At 24.5% G+C, this 25,854-nt stretch overlaps 2 protein-coding genes across 2 annotated transcripts in view; both read left to right on the forward strand.

Moving 5' to 3' along the window:
* Positions 1 to 4,168: 4,168 nt before the first annotated feature.
* Positions 4,169 to 16,372, forward strand: LOC126898087 (uncharacterized). The gene is made up of 8 exons (XM_050672034.1): positions 4,169 to 5,104; positions 5,698 to 5,922; positions 6,000 to 6,251; positions 6,311 to 6,472; positions 10,488 to 11,396; positions 12,812 to 13,036; positions 13,396 to 13,647; positions 13,715 to 16,372. Exons 1-8 carry the CDS (start codon positions 4,216 to 4,218, stop codon positions 13,882 to 13,884), a joined length of 3,084 nt encoding a protein of 1,027 aa, XP_050527991.1. The 5' UTR covers positions 4,169 to 4,215; the 3' UTR covers positions 13,885 to 16,372.
* Positions 16,373 to 16,996: 624 nt separating this feature from the next.
* The window catches only part of LOC126898088 (uncharacterized), a 15,247-nt gene continuing 6,389 nt past the window's right edge, over positions 16,997 to 25,854 (forward strand). Inside the window, exons 1-4 of the mRNA XM_050672037.1 lie at positions 16,997 to 17,952; positions 19,758 to 19,982; positions 23,252 to 23,503; positions 24,173 to 24,344. Of these exons, the coding sequence (XP_050527994.1) occupies positions 17,067 to 17,952; positions 19,758 to 19,982; positions 23,252 to 23,503; positions 24,173 to 24,344 (1,535 nt within the window). The 5' untranslated portion in view covers positions 16,997 to 17,066. The remainder of the gene's footprint in view (positions 17,953 to 19,757; positions 19,983 to 23,251; positions 23,504 to 24,172; positions 24,345 to 25,854) is intronic.

The raw sequence follows: 25,854 nt of genomic DNA on the forward strand, positions 1-25,854 counted from the left end.
AAAAAAAAAATTTGTCCCGACGATCTATCTTCTATACGCAAATGGCTACCATATTGAAAAATATACTATTTTTGTATGATAATTATGGGTTTTGTATTTTATTTTAATAGAAGTTGATGTTGCTTTTGCAATTATCCATCAATTTTTTAAAATTAAACACTATCTACAGATTTGCATCGAAGCGTTTCTTATGATAGTGATTTTAATCACTGTCAGATTAAATCTATACTGGACCCTACTATGCAATGTCTCTACTATGCCGCGACCCCACTGTGCTACCGTTTTTTTTTTTTTAATTATTATTTTATATGTAATTAGTATAATATAAAAATGTATAACTGAAAAAGTCTAATTGCAGATTTGAAAACAACGCGAGAAGTTGATTTAGAAAAGTAAATTTTTGCTTCTGATGAAAGTTTCTTGTAGTCCAGTGTATTTATTCATAAGTAACAAATTTTTTATTTATTTTTTTCAACGATACGTCAAATGACTACAATTCGTATCTAGGTTAAAGATATTACCCTCAAAAATTGAAAAAAAATTTTAATTTATCAATTAAACAGTTAGTTATTCCATTTCCTCCATANTAAAGATATTACCCTCAAAAATTGAAAAAAAATTTTAATTTATCAATTAAACAGTTAGTTATTCAATTTCCTCCATACAAACAATTAAAATCATTAATTTCTAATGTTTTCAAAGTATTTATTGACGAATCAAGTTTGATATGATAGGTTTCAACTACAAAATTAAATCATAACATTCATAGTAGGAAATGTTTCCACTATGCCGCGACCCCACTGTGCTACCGTTTTTTTCCATGATTTTAATAGAGTGTAAATTTGTGTCATGTTTATCAAATTATTTTGACGGATAATTGCTATCGTGATTATTTAAAATAAGTTAATTAGCTTAGAATTTTAAAATCTGATTCCAATAAAATAAATATTGTTATTACCCTTATAAGGCTTAAGGGATAATCATAAAATATATTTAATGTTCAATAACACACAAAAAATTAAAAGATTTAAAATTAACATTACATTTATTTTATCTATTTAAAAAATGTTAAAAAGGAATAACTTGTTCATAGATGAATTAAATTGATTTTTTAGATTTCCTTTAAAATAAATAATTAGTATTAATAATTAATTTTTGTATAAAATTGTACAGAAATATTAACCTAATAATGAAAATATCTAGCTTAATATGAAAGGAATTTTATATAATATAGAATTTTATATTATAGATAATTATATTATTATTCTCTTCTTTAACTAATTTTAGACAACAATAAAATTTAAAATCAATCTTTACTATCGGCAAATATTTTGCGGCCAGCAATAAATTTATAAAATGTAGTACGAGACTCAATTGTAAAGTGAGTATGGTGTAATTAAAGTTAAAAAGTTATTCTTCAGTAATTTTTAATAATTTAGACGAATATTACGTCAAATTAATCGTATGTATTGGATATATTTAAAACACTTTTTGTTAAAGATATTTAGCTCTTTTTTAATTAAGTAAAATTAAAACTATATTAAAAATATTAATAATTTAAAAACTAAAAAAAATTAAAATTAAAAGCCACAAAAAATTACTGAAAAGTCGCGAATTCGTATTTCGGAAACAATGTTACCATTAACAACGCTAAACACGTACTTTTTTAATATTTAAGTTTTGTTAGATAGTCCAGAACTTAGAAAAAATGCTTCTTATCTAGAAATAATTGAAACAATATGAAATTAGTTAATAAAAATTAACAATTTAAAAACTTTTAATCGTATTATTACAATGTAGGTATAAATATTTCTAGTAACAAATTTTAACTCTATAAATATGTATTGTTATGAAATAAATTTTAGATTTTAATCATGTTAGACAAAAGTGATGAGTATTTAATAGCATTCGTAATTCTTCTTTGGATAGTAGTTAACTTAAAATCATTATAGTTATAAATATTATTTGTCAAACATTAGTATAGTATAGTTAAATAAAAAATAAGAAGATATATTAAATTTATGCAATCTATCTTAAATGTTAATATATATATGAAGAACACAGAATCTCTGAAATATGTTTAAAGATAATATTTTTCTATTTTGAACCCTTTCATGGATAAAAGGAATTAGATTTTCAGGAAAAAAAAATTGTCAAATAAAAATAATATACCTTGATATAATAAAAATTTGTTTTAATTTATTAGTTTTTCAAATAAATATGGCAATTTTAAATTAAACAAGTTTAAAATGTATTGAATTTTACAAATTTTAAAAGTCGACTTATTTCGAGGGATATCACTATTTATGAAGAAGGAAATATATTTTTTTTTACGTTATCATTCAAACTAAATACAATGTTTAACATTTTTAGGTATTTTTGAGCAAAAGTGGTAACAGACATATAAATTAACACACTTGGCATAGTAAAACATCTATAAGCATCGTATTGAAGCCAAAAAAACTAGTTTTTTCCTTCTCAAAAGTTCGTACTTTTCTTTTTACCATCACATTATCTCATTTAACTTTACTATCAAACTAAGTTAAAAATCATGAATCGAATATTGATTTTTATAATCAAATATAGTTTTAATTATATGTCATATGCAGACATGATCGAAATATTCAAACTAGTTCGTTATTACTAAGTGGCGGCGTTTTAATAGTCATTCGTAAAACTATTCCCTTTAAATCATTATTAGTTTTAAGTGATTTTATTGAGATTTTATTTGTTCACAATCACATTAACAATCAATCTATAATTATCAACTCAACGTATATTTAATCTAAATATACATTTTCGACATTTTATCAAAGGATACTTTAAAAATGTTGAAACAATGTATTTTAATAATCAAATATCCTTTCTCAATTTTCCTAATATGATAATATAGAAATGTAAAGATGCAATTCTACATCTTGTTATTTCTAATTCATTTCTTGCCGTTGTCGATAATGCAGTAGATCGTTTTTTACCTATTGATTCATTGCATACGTATTTAAAAGTTTTTTTTAAAATGCTCAATTTATGAAAGTCTTTTACTCAAAAACACATATTTCATTGCGAAGAGAAGAAATTATACTTCAATTGTATTTTACTTAAGATCACAAATTGGAATGATAATTTTTCTTTTAGTGATATCAATGATAATATAATTATTTTTTTTACTTTTATTTAAATCATGTAATTAATAGTTATATTCCTAAGCCATACCGTATAAATTCAACATTCCCTGTTTAGTTAAGCAAAAAATTTTAAAGTGTAATAAAAAAGTTCATCAGGTTCACCATGTTTATAAAATGTCTAAACAGTTAAGTTCATACTTAGAATAGACCTATTTGAGAAATAAATGCTTCGTCATTATAATTCTTATTAAAATAATGTACAACATTCGAATAAAGTAATTTCTGAATTTTTTCAACTCGCAAAAATATACCGTACATAGTCATATTTTGACGAGGAAATAGATAACAGACTTGAAATTGTTGATTCATTCAAACAGTATTTTTCGTCCTTGTACAACACTAACCAAGTTTTGACACCACACTTTATATACTTTATACCTTATTTTCTCGTAAATATTTTAGATCCAACTAGTGAAATAAATATAAAAATAAATTAAATACTAGCTTATTTTTTTTTTTTTATTATTTCACAAATTAATAAGGGGTATAATTCATAAAAAATCATACTATATATAATTTTATCGTTATTTTAATCAATCACGTTTTGTATAATTAACTTTTTTGACACTATTTATCATTACTCCTCTCTTACTTGACCAACTTTGTACATGTTTTTATATTCATATTAATTTACAGAAAACGGTTAAGTGATATTTATTTTCGTAAATTGGAATTTGTTTCCGTAACAAAGATTATTATTATTATTTATCTTGGATTAATGCTGAGTGATATTAATATAAAAATGTTCGTCTATTTGTAAATAAGATTTTTTTTATATATAAAATAATATAATTACATTTCAACTTATATCTAATTTAGTTTCAAGTGTGAATGCTAATGGATAATGTTAACGATATTTTTGAAAGCATAATGCGCAATAAAAATTTATGTAAATAAATACCAGCAATGTTAAACGGAGAATAAAGATATTAATACTGCAGTGGGAGATTACGACTGAAGGAGTTGGACACTAATAAAAGGATAACAAGTTATTATTCTGTAGTACTTTATGCATGTAATTTGAACGAATATGACGCTTTATAACTTATATTCTTATTTGTCGAACACGACAACAGCACTTCTTGTTATAGTAATTTTAGTGTTTTATTATTTTAGTACATCAACATACGATCACTGGCGTAAAAGAAATGTACCATATTATCGCCCCATCCCTTTATTTGGAAATTTCATAGAATTCGCATTTGGATTGAAGAATATGGCATTTGTATTTGAAAAATTGTATAGACATCCCAGCAATAGTAAATATGTTGGAATATATCAAATGAGATCGCCACATTTGTTAGTTCGAGATCCAGAACTTATACATAATATCCTCATTAAGGATTTTTCTAATTTTATAAATCGTGGAATACCAATAGATGTCGAAGCAGCGCCGATCGCTAATCATTTATTTTTTATGAATGGACAGCAGTGGAGGATTATGAGAAATAAAATGAGCCCAGTTTTTACATCTCGCATGTTGAAAAATATGTATGATCAAATTAAAGACTGCAGTAATGTTTTATTAGAAAATATCGATACAAAACTAAAGCAGAACAATATCCTTGAAGTAAGAAGTATGCTGGGAGATTACTCCACCGATGTAATTGGTACCTGCGCATTTGGTTTAAAACTCAATTCAATTACTGATACCGATTCCCCTTTCCGAAAAGCTGGCAAAGCGGTATTTAATCCAACATTTGAGACTTTGCTTAGTCAAATGGTAACAATGATTTCACCGTCATTAAAAAAAATATTACATTTACAAGATATGCCAGCAAGTGTTGTTGAGTTTTTCAAAACAGCTTTTAGTGACACCATAAAATACCGAGAAGATAATAATATTTTAAGAAATGATCTTGTGCAGTGCTTAATGCAAGCCAACACAGACTTGGTAATAAATAAAAAAGAACCTTCAGGTATTTATAAATATATTACTACAAAAAAATTTTTTAAAAATAAAGTTTATAATAAATCATTGATTGAGATTTTCCTCATTTCAAATGTGATACTTTAGATAAAATTAAAACTTTACTAAAATAAAAAAATATAAATAATTTTATTGATTTATTTACTGTTAAAAAATTACAAAAATTTTTTTTTCTTATATCGTTTTTTTCATTTTAGTTAAGTTCAATTCTTATTGACTGTCATATTTACATTTTTCCTAAATAATAATGNAAGTTCAATTCTTATTGACTGTCATATTTACATTTTTCCTAAATAATAATGTAAAATAAAACTTTAAGAAATAATTTTAATTTCAAAATTCTTGTTTATTAAAAATGTATTGATACGTCATTAAGCTCATTATAATATTTATGTTGCGCAGAAAAATACTTAAATAATTATGTGATGTTAATTTTTGAAAGGTGGAGATTGAATAATTACCCATAATTTTTAATATTATTTGATTACATGTAAAACGTTTTGCTTACACTCTTGTATTTAGTGAATACATTTCTGTGCTTAGTTAGGATAAATTTCATTGATGTATAATTAATATTTTTAGTTGAATTTAAATACACTGATATTGTTGCTAATGCGTTTATAATGTTTCTTGCTGGTTTTGAGACCGTATCATCTACAATGAGTTTTTGTTTGTATGAAATCGCCTTGAATAAGTCTATTCAAGATCGGGTTCGAGAAGAAATGGTTAATTTGTTGGAAAAACACAATAAAGAAATTAATAAAGAATTTTTATCAGAGCTGTATTATTTAGAAATGGTTATATCAGGTTAGAAATATTTGTATAGATAATATATAGATTTAAATAAATGTAACGATACTTAATATATTTTTTTTTAACACCAGAAACTCTGAGGAAATATCCTCCGGGTAATTTGCTATTTAGAGAAGCATTAGAAGATTATCCTGTTTCGGATGACAATTTTATAATTGAAAAAGGTACAAAATTGATAATACCGATCTATAGTTTACACATGGATTCCAAATATTTTCCTGATCCTATGAAGTTTGACCCAAATAGATTTACTGCAGAGGAAAAAACTCGACGTCTCAACTGTACATACATACCATTTGGAGATGGACCACGTTTTTGTATAGGCAGGTTTAAATTTTATAATTAATATCTGTTAATTTAACATTATCACGTTTTATTGTAGGTAAACGTTTTGCTGAAATGGAAATGAAATTGGCACTCACTGAACTATTAACAAGATATGAGGTAGAACCTTGTGTAAAGACTGACGTACCATTAGAATTCCAAATAAGGGCTCCAATATTCACACCCAAAAATGGAATTTGGTTAAAATTTAATAAACTTTAATTCATATCGTTTATAGTTTTTATTTTTTAACATATTTTATTTATTTTATTACTATTTATTTAAAATTTATATTTGTATATATTTATATTTGAATGAATAAATTTGTTTGTTTCCTTACATGTGATCTTATTTTTACATTCTGAACTATAATAAAAATGAACAAAAATCTTTGTTAGTAAAGAAAAAAAATATTGTAAATATAACATTTTTATTAGATTAGTATAATATTATTTTAAAAAAAAATGTGACATCTGAGGTTCTAAGCTAATATAAAATATTATAAATAAACTTTTAGACTATATTTAAGTAAAAAAAAATTATAATTATTCTAAGGGTCTTAATGTTACTAATTAAATTTAAATTAATAAAAAAAAATACCACAAGAGTATATAAGTCAATGAAATGTTTTAATAGTCTATTATAATAAGAAATATAAAAAAGTTGTTGTTCACTAAAATATTAATTATAATACATTTTGAAAATTCATAAATTATAAAAAGAGTACTTTAGAGATTGACACAACATAGTGTTGTTGAGGAATTTTTTAAATTAGTAGTAATTGATTTATAACAACGAATAGAACTATTGTCGTATAACGCTTCGATGCTTCTTTGAAATTAAAAGAAAACTAAATTTATCTACCAAAAATTATATAATTTTTGACTGAAGGTCAATCAACTTATTTTTATTATAAATTAAAAAATAAAAATATCATCATTAACTGTTTAATAATAATTGTAATTTTAGGGATATTTCTCTTTATATTGGGGATTGAGGGGAATTTTTCATAATTATAGAATTTAAAATTAAAGCTTAAACTCGATGTATGTTTTTATCTTTGACGAATCGTTTAGCAAAATCGGTAAATAAAGAAAAGTAATTGTAAAATGTTGACTAATTGATAACCTTTTGGAGATTTAGAAAAGACGAAGAGCGGAGAAATGTTTAGTAAAGCACTATTTTTATCATTCTTCTTCTTCCTCAGGTGACTAACCTATATTAAATGTTGGATACCATTCCAGCGTTATATATTATGAATCCTAGTTGCTGGCGTTTTCTTATGGTGTTTACTAGCTCAATGTCATTCATTTTTCTAAGAAGTTTGACGTTTATAATCCGGTCAGTCCACAGTATCTTCAATATTCTTCAATACAGCCATAACTCAAATTATTCTATCTTCTTTATAATGACATTGTTCAGTGATCAGGATTCACACCGCAGAGCAGCACAAAGAACACGTAGTACCTTATGTTTCTCATTTTAGTTTTAAGAGATACGTTATGATTTTTAAAGAAAGCGCTTAATTTGTTAAATTTTGTCCTCGTGTTACCTATACGACACTTTATTTCTTGAGTGTTTCCACAATTTTCATTTATTATGGCGCCGTCCAGACGGCAATTTTCTTAATTTATATTTTATTATGTTTGAAAAATAACGGAATTTTCTAGTATTAAAAATCGAAATAATTTTTAGTCAACAGCGTATTAAAAATTGTTTTATAAATGCTCTCCTGAAAAATTCGAAACAACATACATAAGAATTGTATTTATAGTTTTTGGTATTTTCTTTAAATAATTTTGTGTAATTGTACAATATAATAATACTAATAGTAATATTAAAAAAAATATATTTTTAAAAAATAAAATTTATACACATATAATTTATACGTGGAAGGAAAGAATAAAATTACTCATAAAATATATGACGCAATATTTGACGCACTAACACTAATTAACTATAAACATGACAACGACAATCGGTACAATAATTTGTCTGATAATCAAAAGTTTACATTTCCTGCGTCAATTTTGGCGTTGTATACAGTGACCTAGTACAATGTCTAATAATAATATTTCAAAAATTCTCTTTGTCCAAAATTTCCTGGCATCTCTATTATAATATCCCACAGTGGACTTACATGACCACTGTGTAAACGAATGTCATATTTTAAATGAGGATTAATTTTAATAAATTTATGAAATTGTAATTTCGAGTACTATAATATAGTAATTATAATTACATATAATTATATGTTTTTTAACCTTGCTATAGTATAATTTACTTTTATATTATTATTTCACATTGAGCTGTTATTATTAAAAGTATTATACAAAGTTGTTAGATTTGTATTATTAAGTAGATACATTAAAACATACATACATTTCAAGACTCATATAAATAATTTGTGTATTTCTAATTTCAATGTGTAGCAGACAAATTTTTGTATTATTCAGCCGTATTTTATTTTATTTTAATTAATTTTTTATGCAACTGGTCCGATTTGCTTAATAATACCACAAAATATTACAAAACCTATCTAGTTAAAATTAATAGCGCCAAATTTGTACAAATTCACTTTAGGCCCAGTAATAAAGAAAAAATTTTCCAAAAATTACATTTTTTATTAAACCATTAATGATTATAATTTTATTTTTTAGTCTATATTGAAATAACTTTTTTTTAGAAATGAACCGATCATTCATAAATATTTATTGGTAATATGTTAGACCTTACTTATTACAAATTTATAAATTTACCTTACAAATTACATACTGTATTTTAAATTTAAATTTAACTAATGTGTTATGGTTGCTTAAAAATCTTATGAAATAATTTTTATTTTATTTTTTGATAATATTTCAAAAAACGTGTCTTCTTTCAACATACATTACATTATAGCTAATACAATATATCAGCTATTGAGTCCAAAAATAATACAATTTCTAGTATAAAAGACTGATTTTGAACTGTTTTCCATATCATCTACGTGTACATTATTAAAAACTAAATAAAATTATAGCTTATTTAATGTTTTCTACGCTAAAAAAAAGAATGACGTTCTGACAGCTTATTTTCTATGATTAATCGACCTTCATAGTCAAAAATCATGTAATTTTTGGTGAACACAAGATAGTTTTTTTAATTTATCTGATTAAATAATTCATCGTTCAATATGAAATTTNTTTTTTAATTTATCTGATTAAATAATTCATCGTTCAATATGAAATTTTGATTAAAATTTTTTTTTAAATGTTTCAAATACGCATCAAACCGTTTTGTGATAGTAATTTTAATCATTGTCAAATATCAGTCTAAAAATACATCAACTCCACAATGTTGAATTCTTACAAAAAATCATTTTTGTGTTTTTTTTTTTGTTCAAAATTCGTAAAATTTTATTATTTTTATTGTATAAATTAGTACATTTAAGTTTAAAGTATTCTCTTTTTTTAATTTTAATTAAGTTTTATCACTAGTTAAATTTAATTGACCTACTCAGATCAGTTCATTAATACCTGTTCACATATTTGAAGGTAATATTATTATAAAAAATTATCCGCTAACTATGTCTTCCGCAATATCTTCAAAAGTATAAGTTAAAATATAATTTATTCTTTTAAACTTATAAAATAGAACTTACTCACTTTAATTTTCACAAAAAAATTATAGTTCTATTCTCCCACTTTTCTATTTAAAATTTTATAAACTTAAGTTTTTTTTTAATGGAAGCTTATGTGATTAATTGGCTAACAAACAAAAAAATTATCGATCTAAGAAAATTGTTTGTTGATAACAACTTTCAAACTAGTATTTTAGAAGGTATTAACATTGAATAATAAACGATGAAGGTGAATCGACACTCTACTCCCGTCACAATGTGAAAATACTTATATCTTTTAAAATAATGGTTTAAGTCATTATCGATCTCTCATTTTATAAGATAATTTTCTTATTTTTAAGCCAGATAAAAGATGTTCGATACCGTTTTAAAAACATAGGTTAGTGAAATTATAGGGGGGAAACAGAAGAAATAGCACAATTTTTTCATGTTAATTAAAGTGTCTGAGATACTATTAAATTCAAAAAGAAAAAAATTATACTTTTGAAAATATTGCGTCAGACATTGTTGGTGAATCACCTTGTGTTTAGATACCAAAACAAATCATAGAGCAAACTCCAATTTTTCTGTGGGAAATTATTACATAGATTGTGTTACGCATCGCAGTATTAAACATTTGTGCGCACAGTAAACACCATGTTATTCAACATGATTTTCAATTTTTATGACATTGTTACTATCTTAGTTTTTATAGTAACTGCACTTTTTTATTATTTTATAACTTCTACTCACAATTACTGGCGTAAATTAAATGTGCCGCATTATCATCCTCTTCCCCTGTTCGGGAACATGTTTTATTTTGTAATTGGATCTAAAAACCTAGCACAATCATTTAATGATATTTATAAACACCCCACAAATAAGAAATATGTCGGATTCTATCAGATGAGAACTCCGACGTTGTTGATTCGGGATCCCGAGCTTATCCGTCGAATACTTATTAAAGATTTTACCTCTTTCGTCAATCGAGATTTATATATCGATACAGAAGGAACTCCATTGTTGAATCATTTATTTTTCATGAAAGACGAGCAGTGGAAAATAATGAGACATAAGTTAAGTCCAGCATTCACATCAAGGATGCTGAAAAACATGTATGATCAAATTAAAGAATGTAGTGCTGAATTGCTGGTAAGAATTGATAGACATTTAGAAAAATGTAGTATTATTGAAGTGAGGAATATGATGGGAGATTATTCGACTGACGTTATCGGTACGTGTGCTTTTGGATTAAAGCTTAACTCAATCAAAGATTGCGATTCACCATTTCGTAAAGCCGGTAGAGCATCCATAAATCCAACACTAATGACAATATTGGCCCAAATATTAGGAATGATATCTCCAAGATTAAAAAATATGTTGAATTTAAAAGAATTACCATTGGAAGTTTTAAACTTTTTTGAATTGGCTTTTGATGATACTATGAAAAATAGAGAAAATAGCAACATTTTACGAAATGATCTTGTGGATTTCTTAATACAAGCAAATAATGATTTAGTTGTCAAAAAAACTGAACCATCAGGTATTACTGAATTAATTATTGAATTATTTATAAAACAATAACTATAAGATTTTATATACCTGCATTACGAAAAACTCGTAAGGTTGTACAGCACACAGTTAGTTAAATTTATAATATATTTATCAGAAAATATTAATGAAAAAATGTCAGGAGATTTAATGTTTATTGGTAAACTAGATTTTATTGAAAAAAAATTTTTTTTTTTAATGCATTAAAGTTATTTTAAACAACAATGCAATATTAGAATATACATGATTTTTAATTATATGTATATTTAAATATATGTACTCATACAAGTATTAAAAAATTAAAATTTTATATTTAAAATGGTTAAAAATAGTTATTTTATTAAAAAAATGCACTATGGTCATATCTATAATCTTGTTTCTACAGCTTATATATAGTTAATATTTAGGACTATTAATATAAATGCTATATTGTTTGTTTGATAACTTTATGACTAAATATTACATTGTACCTTTAATTATGGAATCATTTTGATATATTTATATCTCTATATTTGTTTGCTATCGCTGTTCAACATATACAGCGTGAGTCATTAAGATATGACAAAGCCAAAAACTTTTGTTCCTATTATAATTTCGTTTAATTATATTTAATAATTAATACCTAATTAGAATATATCCAATGTATATATTTTTATTAATCACTAATAAGAAAATAAATTATGCAATAGTTTATAACTATTTTTCATATTTTTTGTAATAGTTTTTTTTTATCCTCTTTCTAGCTAATGGGTCGATAACAATTTTAAGACAAATACTTAACAAGTTAGAAGAATTTTGTTACATTGAGTTTGTAAAGAATGTGGATAGAGTATATGTACACTAGTACAGACTTACCATTTATCTACAAACCCAAATGATGTTACCTTCTCTATGTTATAAAAAAATAGCTTTTCCAAAAATGAAAAAAGAAAAAGTACATTTTTTTATTAGTAATAAATAATAAAAAATATACTTAGAAGATAGTCTAAGAAGATAATAGTTATTTAAACATTTTTTTCAATGGAATGATAATTGGATCAATAATTATTAGATTTGTTACATCGTTATACAAATATACAATTGCGATAAAATTTTTTATAGAAGTTTCAGATACATTTTTTCATTTATAATGTTTAAAATAAATTAAAATCATGTTATATTTTAATTTTGAAGTCGTGATCAATACATCACTTTAATTAAACAATCACCTTAAATAAAGTAATTCTGTATTATTAGGGGTCTAATAAAATGGAAAATATTAAATTAATGTAGTTTGTTAATAGTTTGTATTTCTTTGAGTTAGTTAAAATTATTTATACCTAGTTTTATATAGTAGTAGTGGAAAAAAATTAAGTTAAATATCTTAAAATTTATCTGTTATATGTTACTTAAATATATTTTATTTAGTTGCATTCAAATACACTGACATTATTGCAAATGCGTTTCTAATGTTTTTTGCTGGTTTTGAAACTATTTCATCAACAATAAGTTTTTGTTTGTATGAACTCGCTTTGAATGAATCTATTCAAAATTGTGTACGTGAGGAATTGATTCAACAGAGAGCCAAACACAATAATCAAATTAGTAGCGATTTTTTGTCGGATCTTCATTATTTAAATATGGTTATAGCTGGTAAGCTTTAAATAAAATGTAATTTTTTTTTAATTCTACAGAAAAATAATTTTGCTTATACAAAACTCTTTCATTTAAATTGTTGATGACTAAGACTCAGCTTGTGGTATGTCAGTAGACATATTCAATTAACTACAATATATTTAAGCATGTTTATTTCCATTAAAAAAAATTTTATAGATAAGTTTTTTCTTATCTTTACATTAGTGAAAATTAAACTTTCATGTATCATAACACTATAGTACTGTTACTTTATGTCATATAGAGTGTATAAGCTAATTTTAAACTCCAAATTAGATTTTAACTTAACTTTTCCAAATATCCCATTTCATAAATTGAAAAACATTCATTTTTGTTAGAAACTTTAAGAAAATATCCTGTTGCCCCGAATCTTATTAGAAAAGCAACGAGTAATTATGAAGTACCCGATGACGATCTCGTTATTGAAAAAGGAACACAAGTGATTATACCTGTTTATAGTATACATATGGATCCTAAATATTATCCTGACCCTAATACATTCAATCCAGAAAGATTTGATGTTAAAGAAAAAGCAGAGCGTCCAAATTGTACATATCTTCCATTTGGCGATGGACCTCGTATTTGTTTAGGTAATAGTAACAACTTAAATTACTATTATTGCATTTAATTTAAAATTATGTAATACTTGTTCTTTAGGGAAACGATTTGCAGAAATGGAGATAAAATTAGCTCTCGTTGAAATATTGTCAAAGTATAAAGCTGAGCCTTGTGAAAAAACTGATGTACCATTAATGTTTCTAAAAAAATCTATTTTCTTAAATCCAAAAAATGGAATATGGTTAAAATTTAAAAGTATTTCTGCTTAACAAACATTATAATCAAATTCTCTTAAAACTTATTAAATGAGCTAGACTGCTTCAAATTTTATTAACTCGATTTTAATTGTCCCCCGAGCTTTATTATCTATACTACTTGAAAAATAAAAAATGTATTATTAAATCTTTTTTTCCTAGCTGATCGAGATTTTTTAAATATCATATTACTCAATAAAGTAATTTTATAGATGTTTTCATAATTCTATTAACTCAAATACTCGATATTAAAAATCAGGTGAATTAAAAAAAAAAAAAAAAATAGAATTTGTGAAGTTTAACACATATTTTTTTTCCGAAATCTGGAACTTATTTTTATAAAGATGTACTAGATATGTTTATTTATACGCACAACATTCACTAACTGATTTTCATTCTATGGTAAATTTTATTTATAACATCACAGTTTAATATTTTTGAGTGATACTAAACATTACAACTATAAGGTTTTCATTATAATAAATTTCATATGTTTTGCACTGTTTGATACTTATAATTAATAATTTTTATGAATAAATGAAATTAAATGTACATATAATCAATATCTGTAAAGATTGTTGATTATATTAATAGATTATATATGGGGACTTAAAAGTTATTATTAATGTAAATACTTATAAAATATGGTTATTGAAGTAATATAGGAATACATTATTTATTAATATGAATAAGCAATTGATTTTTGGTGTCTCTTGTCACTTTTTCTCAGCTCTCACCGGACCGATTTATTTTAATGATAAGTCAAAAGATCACAAATCGTACCTATTTCCCTCGTTCCCTGTACTAAATGTGGGAAACCCGCAAAAAAATTACGATTTTTAAAATCGATAAATTTCGATATTTTTAAAATTTTTTTTTATTAGAACTGTCACAATTTTTTTAAAAATGAACAAATAAAAATAACTTTTTTTTTATATAGAAACATAAAGTGTTTTCCTTTTATTTGATATCATTTTTTAAAAATTTGACTCTTTAGCTACACACAGGGGGGGATTCAAAATAGCAACTTTTTTTACAAAAATAAACTTTTAAAAATGTTTTGGAAATACTGCGTCTTTTAAATACATTTTAATTAAAGTTTATGTTATGTACTATAAATTTAAAAAAAACATTTGTCCCGACGACTTATCTTCTATGTGATAATGGCCATCGACTTTGAACAAATTTATTAAATATTTAATAAATAAATAAATATTTATTTATATATTATACCCATATATCATAAAACTTGTAAGTAGGATATAAATAATGAAATTGGAGTTAAGTTTGCTTTGGGAATAATCCACCAATTTCTTAAAATTAAGCACAATGTACAGATTTGCATCGAAGTGTTTCTTATAATCGTGATTTTAATTACTGTCAGATTTCATCTATACTTGTCCAAATTATGCCACGTCTACCATGTATGGCGACCCTACTGTGCTACCGTTTTTTTAATATTTTAAACTCTATATTGCTCTAACGTTTTTTGTGGGTAAAAAATTCTTTTCACAAGTATCTTAATTTTATCCTTCCCATAAGACATACTTAAAAAAATCAAATGTTCATTAAATTATTTGAGAGGAACTGAAAAAAATTCAAGTAAATTTAACATTAATATCAGAACAACTCCTGACCTTAGAATCAATTAATTTTATTATAATAGTTTATGATTTTACTAAATAGCATTTGTTTAATCGTAAAAAATTACTATTAATATTAATAAAAATATAACTTAAATAAATTATAACTTTATAATTGTTGAGAAATATTTTTTTTTGTTTAATGTCAATATCTCTATTAATATTGAATATATATCAAAATGGAATATAACCAAATGTATTTAAAAATGTATTATTGAATAAAAAGGGAAGCAAACATTTTTCTGTAATACTTAAATTTAAGTGTAAAAAGTAAAAAAAATTACTTAATTTTAAAAACTTATATTATTTGACTAGATACATGATATTTTAAATAAAATATAAGATTTGTTTTCGAACATAATATTCGTTGAATATTAATAATGTTTACTTAACCATACTTTAAATACTTACCTTTTTTTTTATAAAAAAAATAACATTAAGTTTATTATTTTAATTGCAAACATAAGTAAAAATTATATTAAAATAAAATTACTGTAAAGTCATTATTTTAGACCATATTTTGTTAAGATAATTTTGACGATATTGTTGTACTACCAAAAATAAAAATGTATAATGTAAATTTACTTTTTTAATGAATTGTTATTAAAAATTTAGTATCAACACATACTGCTTTTGATTTTCATTTTTAGTGAAACGTGTGTTACATTCATCCAATGACATAGAATTTGGTAGTATCAATTACAGCACTTAAATATTTCTAAATATTTTTATCTTCAACGTAACACACAATATTTGGCCAATTTGTCGTATTTTAATGCAATAAATTCAGAATATCAGAATCGTCGAAAAATGTTTATTGACTTATACATCAATTATTCGATTACAACTAAAAACGAAAAGTAAGTAATAACTTATTTCATCTAAACTAACTTAACCCAACTTAGTTTTATTTATTTATTTTTGAGATACGGCAAGTTGAATTACTACTGTAGTCAATAATAGATTGTAGTTAAAATTTAAGCATTTAACTTAAAAATTTAAAGAATAATGTCGATGGTAAATTAAACAAAATTTTTGTCATATAAAATAACAAAGTAGACAATTATTTTTATATATGTGTAGTAAAAAAAAAAAAATTTGTGTAAAAATGTGTTTTTTATAATCTAAAGTTTACAATTATCAAAATTAATCAATAATGGCTTCTAATAGTCTAACTATTTTTATTTTCTTTACAAATTAAACAGTTATACAATTTATTTAGTAATAATCGTCAAGAGATATAAAACCAATTTTTCAGATGACGATAAAAAAATTACTGAAAAAAATATTCTCGAATTCATTATAAAATTTCTCTTAGTAATCGCACAATATTTTAATCATCAATGGTGTACATAAATATATAAAAAATTGTTATGTGTAATAAAAAATCATACAGTGTTCAAAATAATAATTATACGTTTAAAATTTTATCTAGAATTTTTAATTTACTTTGTCAATACTGATAATGAAATATTGAAAGAAGCAATTTATTAATTGGTCGTTAGGCTCGTGATATGGATCATTAGTCTATCAAGTCTCAATGAATAAACAATCATGATTTTGAATTATTCTTCTGTGTGGTTACTTTATACAAATACAATAATGTTATTTTTAGTTATTTTATTTTATTATTTTTGTAATTCAACTTTTAATTACTGGAGAAAAAGAAATGTGCCATTTGCTAAACCAGTGACTCTTTTTGGAAGTTATTTTGATTTGATGCGTGGACGTGAAAACACTACAAACTTATTTTTAAGATTGTATGAGGAATGTATTGGACAAAAATACTATGGGATGTTTCAAATGAGAACACCGACATTGTTAGTGCGCAGTCCAGAACTTATTACGCGAGTTCTTATCAATGATTTTCAACATTTCACTGATCGTGGATTTTCAGTTGACATAAATGCCACTCCTCTAGCTAATAACCTATTTTCCATGAAAGGTAAGCAATGGAAAGTTATGAGACACAAAATAACCCCAATATTCACGTCTTCCAAACTTCAAGCAATGCAAGAACAAATTAAAGAATGCAGCAATGTGCTGATGGAAAAGTTGGCCTCGCATCTAAATAATTCGGAGACCCTCGATATTTGGAATATAATGGGAAATTACTCTACAGATGTTATTGGCACTACCATTTTTGGAATTAATTTAAATGTTTTAAACGACGAAGAATCATATTTTCGAAAGTTTGGTAAAGCTGTCTTTGCACCATCACTAAGAATATCTATAAAAGACATGTGTACATTTATTTCGCCAACTTTAAGAAAAATGTTGTGTATATCTGATTGGCCGGTAGAAGCTATGAAATTTTTTCAGTGTGCATTTTATGAAATTTTAGATTATAGAGAAAAAAATAATATTGTTAGAAACGATCTCATAGGACTTTTATTAAATGCAAGAAAAGATTTGATTGTCAACAAATTAGAACCTACAGGTAATAAATTTACATTCGACATTTTATTATCACTTCATAATTAACTTATACAATCTAAAAGCATGGCAAATATCATTTTAATTTACGCCGCTGTTTGTTTTTATAAATAATACTGGGTAGGTCAAAACCAGAACTTGTAAGCGTTTTCATTACGTTATAATTACCATAAAACGATTGAAATCATAAAACATTAAAAAAAGTACAACGATTAACGAAAAATATATAATAATGACAAACACATTACTTTAAATAAAATAAAACAAAAATCAAAACATCAAAAATAACTAAAAACAATATAAAACAAAATTAAGCAGAAAAGTAAAACATATTGATGATTCGTTATAACTTATTAGGTACAATAAATTTGGGGGGGAAATAACTACGATCAAGTTAGTGTTTCAGCATAAAAACTATGTGAAAAAAATTCTCACATTTGAGTAATGTCGAGTTAATTGCTAATAGACTAAAAAGTTATCAATAATTAAAACGGAAAACATGATAAATCCATAACGTTTCTAATTATTTAAAACGTATAACGTGATAATATTGTTATCGTTTTAACTGTCAGCGTAAAAACAAAATAAATCATTTTGATTCAAAATTCTAACTGCAACTAATAAGGATCTATTAGTTGTATTGACTTGGTTGAATGATTTATGAAATAATTATCTGATTTATCTAGTAACAAGTTATTGCATTAAAAATCTATACAAAATAATTTGAAGTTAAATAAATTTTTGTAAAATATAATTTGAGTAATTTTTGTGTAGAACCTGAACTACTTGTTCGTTATTAACTTTTGTGCTAGTGTTTACAACCGGTATGTTAATTTTTTTACATAAGTGCTATTAAAAAAAAAACATTACTTCTTTTTTTTTTTCATTTTTTTTTTTTGATAGCAATATTTTTTTATGACTCCCCATTTATTTAACAACATTTTATATAGGAATATAACAACAAAATTTGTTTCGTATTATGCAATGATAGTTTTGTCAGTCATTAGATAAGAGCAAATTTCATATATACAGATGTAAAATCAAGTATGCATTTGTAACTATTTTAAGGCAGTCGGTATTGCCCTACACAACTCTATGAGCAATAAAATAGCTGCTGCGGATAACGTACATACGCGCACAAGCATGTCAGAAAAAACTGCTACTGTTTGAAATTCATTAGTTTGAACATACAAAACAACCCGTTTTTGTTCCATCAATACGACGTAACTACTGATTCGATAAGAATTCAGAAAACAAATATGAATTCAGTATCATGTCACTTAGGTATCGGTCAGGCCACTTTTTTGAAATTGTGATTCCTTCAACGCAAAAATTTATTTTGAAAAAATTATTCAAAAATGTAAACTGTCCTTAAGGGTTAAAAACATCAAAAATTGAAAAAAATGGGCTGACCGATACCTAAGTGACATAATGCTGAATTCAGATATGTTTTCAGAATTCATATCGCATCAGTAGTTTCGTCTTACTGATGGAACAAAAACGGGTAGTTTTTGACTAAAAAGCAGTCGGTACCCAGACGCCTTAAATTATTTTGAACACACCATCAGCAGTATAAATTTTTATTAATGAACTTGAAATTTAACAATGTGTATGGTTTTTATTGATGTTATAGTTTTGGGTGGAATTAGGGGTTTATTGTTCCTAAAACTAAAAATATTCTACGCTACTATATAATTGTTCGACAGAGTTGAACAAACTTGGGACCCTTTAAAGTGACTTAAACAAATTTATAAATGCTTGTAATTCCGCGCTCCAGTTTTGTAATTGTGTAATTTTTTATTTCGACAGTTAACTTTAAAGAAACAGACATAATAGCTCAAGCATTTATTATGTTCGTTGCTGGATTTGAGACAGTTTCCAATACAATGTGTTTCTGCTTATATGAACTTGCTCTAAATAAAGACATTCAAGATCGTTTACGTGAAAATATTTCAAATGCAAAACTTATGAATAGCACAAAAGACAAAAAGGAGTTCTTACATTCTCTTAAATACTTAGATATGGTTTTATCAGGTAAAAGTTAAAATTTTCTGAAAAAATAATATTATTTTGTCACGTGAGTAAACAAATAATTTGGAAATAACAACTACCCTAATAACATTATTTTTCAAATAATGTTATAATAATGTTTTTATAACTTTATTATAACATATAACGTATGACATATTTTAAAATTTAGTGTTAATATAACCTTAAACTATAAAAATTCTATGAGTTTCTATGATGAAATTATATATCTAGTATTACATAGTTTGATAACTTAAAGGTTCTTATGTACATTTTTACATTTGTCAGGAGAAAGCTTTAAAGATTCTGTTACAGAGTACACCAGTACATTTTAAAATCTGACAGTTAATAACAAAACCTTATCGACGAAAAATTATTTCATTACAATACCCTAGAAATATTTGACTATTCTTATCAAATATTATTCACATATTAGAGTGAACTATACAAAATTTAATATAATTACACGTAAATACAATTCAATAGATATGGAAAATGAAAAAACTACACAAAATTAACCAGTTTAACAAAAAAATAGTATAACTTTTCACAATATTTGGCAATCGATTCTCTATAAAGTAAAAAATTTTTATAATATTAAATCAATTAAAAAAACTTTTTTTTTGTAGTTTTTAAGGATATAGATATACCAATAGAAATATAATCATCTGAAATATTACCAATAAAAATTCAGAATTATTTAAGTATTTTAAAAAGGTTATAGAATTTTTAATTTAAGTATTTTAAAAAGGTTATAGAATTTTTAATTTGAAAATTTAAAAATCAACTGATTTTTAAATTTTATTTTTTTTTGGGGGGATATTTTCAGTAACAAAAAAGATTAAATCAATTTTTTGGAGTTTTGGAGGTGAATTCTCCAAATAAATATATGATCCAGCATCTTTTGATAAACTATCTCCTAAATAATATTTTTAAGTCTGTATCGATGCAATCATAAATAATAATAAAAAATATAAATTAAAATTATTTAAAAATACATTTTCAAAAAAATTATTATTTTTTGTCTTAAATAGATTGAATAACAAAAGTTAAGTTAATAGTTTAAAAAAATCTAATTTTTTAACTTACGTGAGTATTGGTCAATTTTAATAAACCAGAAAATTTAAAGATAGTATAATTTTCTCCAAGTGGAATGGATTTAAAAAAACCAGCATATGTGGCGTCATATATAGAAATCATCATAAAAATAGCTTTGATGCGAATCTGTCAAATTTCACAATATTTTTTATATTATTAAAATTTATATTTCACAAATATTTTTAAGCTTCGATACGCAGCTAAAAAGGTATTGATTTATAACTTTTAAGTATAATTAGTAAAACTATATTGTGATGTGATTTTTGTGTCTCCACTTTTTCCGACTATTACCGGACCAATTTCTTTTAACGATACGTTAAAAGACCAAAAATTTTTTTTGAAAACATTACTCTTAAAAATTGAAAAAATTCTCTCCTTTCTCGTAAATGGAGGAAACCCCCCTAAAATTCAAAATGTTTAAAATCGGTAAATTTTGACAATTTAAAAATTTATTTTTCTTAAAACTGTCACAACTTTATTAAAAATAAATGAATCAAAATTATTTTATTTTATACAAGTACCTTAAATCTTTCCGTTTAATTTGGTATACATTTTTTGAAAATCTGAGTCTTAATCTGCACACAGAGATGTATTAAAAATAGCAACTTTTGTACAAAAATATTATAAAATATTCCTTAAACACTTTGAGTACAAAACATATGTTAAAATAAAGCTTATATTATGTACTATAAGTTTAAAAAAAAATTTGTCCCGATGACTTATTTTCTATGTACAGAAGGTTATAGTAAATAGAAAACATGAAATTTTCGATTTCATATTTTATTATTTAAGTTAAATCACTATAAGTATTTTAAAAATGCTAAGATCAATATAATTTTTTTCCAAACACTTTTTATATGTCTCTTTTATTTGAAATACTATTTTTAATTTAAAATACAGAATAAAAGAAAGGCTACAGTAATTAAAGAATGTTAACTTTCTTTTTTCTTTCGATAAATCCATAGTTACAATTAGTGGCGTACCCAGGAATTTTAAATGTGGAGGGATGTCATAACTAATAGGTATTAATACATCTAAATACATTTAATGGGAGTGAAAGAATTAGAAAAAGATTAATAAGGGGGCTTTAGAGGGTCAAGCCTCATTAAAATATTTATGAATATTTTGTGTTTTGTATGATATGATATGATGTAATGTTGTTATACAAATTTACAATGTAATAATTACAACTTTATTCAATTATTGCTGTTAGGTACTCGATACTAGAAAAAAAACGCAATGGGGCGGGATATGACCCCTAACCTTCTCCCCCCAGGGCATGCCACTGGATACAACTGTTTTTCACGTTTACTACAGAAGTAACGAAATATACAGCTATTTAATAACTTTTTATAATTTTACGGTAAAAATTATAATACTTAATTATTAAATATCAATTTAATACTAAATATAATTACTACGATAATTATTAATTCATGTATTATACTTATAAATCATATAACTTGTAATCACGATATAATTAAGGAAATAGGATGTAGCTTTTAGAATAATCCAACAATTCATTTTAAAAATTAAACACTATCAAAGATTTGCATTAATGTGTTTTTATTATAGTGATTTTAATCACTGTCAGACATCATCTATACTTGTCCCAACTTTGCCACGTCTCTATTGTGCCGCGACCCTACTGTGCTGGGTTTTTTTTTGTATCTGTCATTACTTTTTCTCAGCTCTCACTGAACCGATTTTATTCAACGATATGCAAAATATCACAAATCTTATGGTATCATATTCAATAAACGTAACTCAGTGAGGGAGTTTTAAATAAAATATATAAAATAATTACTCAATTTTTCAACCTTTTAGGTTTTTAATAATTTGTAATATATTATTATAATATAATTCTTAATAATTTCGATAATTAATGTTGATTTATATAATAATTCAAAATTTTAACTTAGAGTAACTCGTTTAGTTACAAAACAATAAAAATTTATTAAATTTCAAAATTATATTTTATTTATAACTATAATTTTTATTAATAGCCAAATACATTTATGCAGTAAAATTTTAAATAATTTATTCTCGGAATCTTTTTGATTAAAATAAAAAGTAATCAAATTTAAATCACAAGGCTTAATGATATATTCGAGATAAACATAAAAATTATCAACATATAATTGTTAATTAAAAATTGTACATTAATTTTTTTACAGAAACACTTCGTAAATATCCACCATTACCTATAATTATCCGAGAAGTTTCTGTACCCTATCAACTGCCTAATGAAAATTTGGTATTGCCTAAGGGCATGAAAATTATAGTACCAGCCTACAGTATACATATGGATCCAGTGTATTATCCTAACCCTATGAAATTCGATCCAGAACGTTTTAGTCCCGAAGAAAATAATAAGAGACAAAGTGGCATATATTTACCGTTTGGTGAAGGACAACGAGTTTGTTTAGGTAAGATAATCAATATTTTAGACATTTATTCGTGGGTTACACGTGCTCAAGAAGCTCATGTGTCTTATATCTAACTAATAATGCTTATCATTTTTTATACAATTATCATTTTGATGAAAAAAATAAATATTTTAAATTTATTATGAAATTAAAAAAAAATTTTTCTTTAATTGGTGATTAACAATTTTAGGACAAGTACCACCTTTAAGTTACAAACAATATAATACATAGGGTGTCGCGAAGGTGGATGTATCTCTTATTAGTGTACGTATTCTCCGGCTGCGTTCCATACCCATTCTAAATATTAAAATACCTGTAACTCAATAAGTACTTGTCCTAAAATTCTCATTACACAACTTAAAAACGCCAAAATATTTGTTTACGATATTATAGTTATTTGACGAATAATTGATAAATTCTATGCTAAACGGATGACCTTGAACAAGGTGGTTCATTTATCATGAACCACTTAATTAATCAAAAAATGTATATAAGGTTAAACTTGATAGCATTGCATAGAAAGGGTAATATTTTCATAAGAGGTTTTATCAATGGGTGATAGTACCTGTTTATGTACCTCTAATATTTTACAAATCTTTATAGTTATCGTTTGAATATTACAATTCATTACTTAATTAAATGTGTTTAATAATAATCATTATTATTTAGGTAAACGTTTCGCTGAATTAGAAATGAAACTTGCTCTTTCTGAGTTGTTAAGTAAATATGAAGTATTACCATGTGAAAAAACATTAATTCCGATGACTTTTCAAAAACGAACTATAAATATAGTTGCAAAAAACAACACTCTATGGTTAAAATTCAAGCCTATATGTACATAATTATAAGAAAATTCAACATTCAGGATAATTTCTATTCTATTAATACTACTGTTTTTAAAATAATTAACTGTTTATAATTTTGTATAAATATATAAAAGTTTTGATCATTCGAAATAATGCATTAATATAACTAAGCACATCAACATGCTTGTAGTGATCATTTTGATCACTTTATGACATACTATTGTATAGTATAGAAAATTCATACATTTTTAATTTATTTTTTTTATTAGAAATGTATCGAAATAAAAAAAAAATCACAGTACAGTCGGAATTTAGGTTTTCCGAAATATTTTCGAAAATTGAAAAACGGTAATTTTATGTATTAAAATTGTCATTTTTTTATTAAAGCTAACAATTTTTTTTGTTAATAATTTTTTATCCACATAATGTGATTAAATAGCTTTAAATTGATATAGATTTTACTTTTATTAGTTTTACTTGATGTAAGAAAAGCAGTTTTTTCTTTAAATTCTTAAAATTGAAGGTAAAAACAAATGTGAATGATATTTTTTAAACAAGTATATAGTTAGAAAGGCGGCGATTTAGTGTACTACCAATCGAAATTTTAATTTTATTACTTCGATTGAAAACTAATTTTCTGAAAAAACCTGTGGTACATTAAAATAAAAAATAATGGTATTTAATGTTAGTGATTTTATAGGAAAATTATACATTATAATATTATGAGAGAAAGACCAAAAAAGAGATGGAGGGACAGTGGCGGTTCTAGCGTATGGGCAGGGTGGGCAGCTGCCCATACCAAAATTTCTGGTGCCTATTATTTTAAAAATGTTATTTTTATACAAAAATAAGATGTTTCATCATTTGATAAATTATAATGATAATTTACAATTATATTATTATCATTACATTGATGACGAACTTACTAATATACGCAATTAAAGGTAAAATAGGTATTATATCTTTAATCGTGCCAATATATTATTATCTATGTGATAATGTCGCTGCTAGAGTTTGCAGCTGTTTTAGCGTTGATAGTACTATCTTAGTTCATAATTGGCGGGAGCGAACGACACCAGACGTTCGGAACGGTAGCTATATTCATAATAGCCGGTATATTGTGATAACAAATTATTACATATTATATAGATATAATATGACTATTGTATTGGCTTCAATACGAAGCTGAGAAGGTATTAATTTTACTATGATGTGTTTTTTTTTTTTTTTGTGTCTGTATACTCTCAATCTCAGCTCTCACTGAACCAATTTTGATGAAAAATATGTCAAAAGATCACAAATCGTATCTAGTTGAAGACATTACCCTCAAAAATTGAAAAAAAATCCCTCGTTCCTCGTAAACGGGGGAAATCCCCCAAAAAATTACAAATTTAAAAATCGCTAATTTTCGATATTTTTTCATTTTTTTTTACTTAAAATTGCCATAACTTTTTTAAAAATGACCGAATCAATATAATTTTTTTTTTTATAGATACCTTAGATAATTACCTATCATTTTATATATTTTTGTGAACATTTGACCCT

Source organism: Daktulosphaira vitifoliae, unplaced genomic scaffold (genome assembly GCF_025091365.1).
Source record: "Daktulosphaira vitifoliae isolate Bord-2020 unplaced genomic scaffold, ASM2509136v1 Scaffold_2, whole genome shotgun sequence".
NCBI lineage: Eukaryota > Metazoa > Arthropoda > Insecta > Hemiptera > Phylloxeridae > Daktulosphaira > Daktulosphaira vitifoliae.

Excerpts from the sequence above, each read along its gene's own strand:
- LOC126898087 (XM_050672034.1), top strand. The coding sequence starts at position 4,216 with ATGACGCTTTATAACTTATATTCTTATTTGTCGAACACGACAACAGCA. Across the intron at positions 6,252-6,310 it reads TGGACCACGTTTTTGTATAG|GTAAACGTTTTGCTGAAATG; the intron begins GCAGGTTTAAAT and ends GTTTTATTGTAG. Across the intron at positions 6,473-10,487 it reads GTTAAAATTTAATAAACTTT|CATTTGTGCGCACAGTAAAC; the intron begins AATTCATATCGT and ends CGCAGTATTAAA.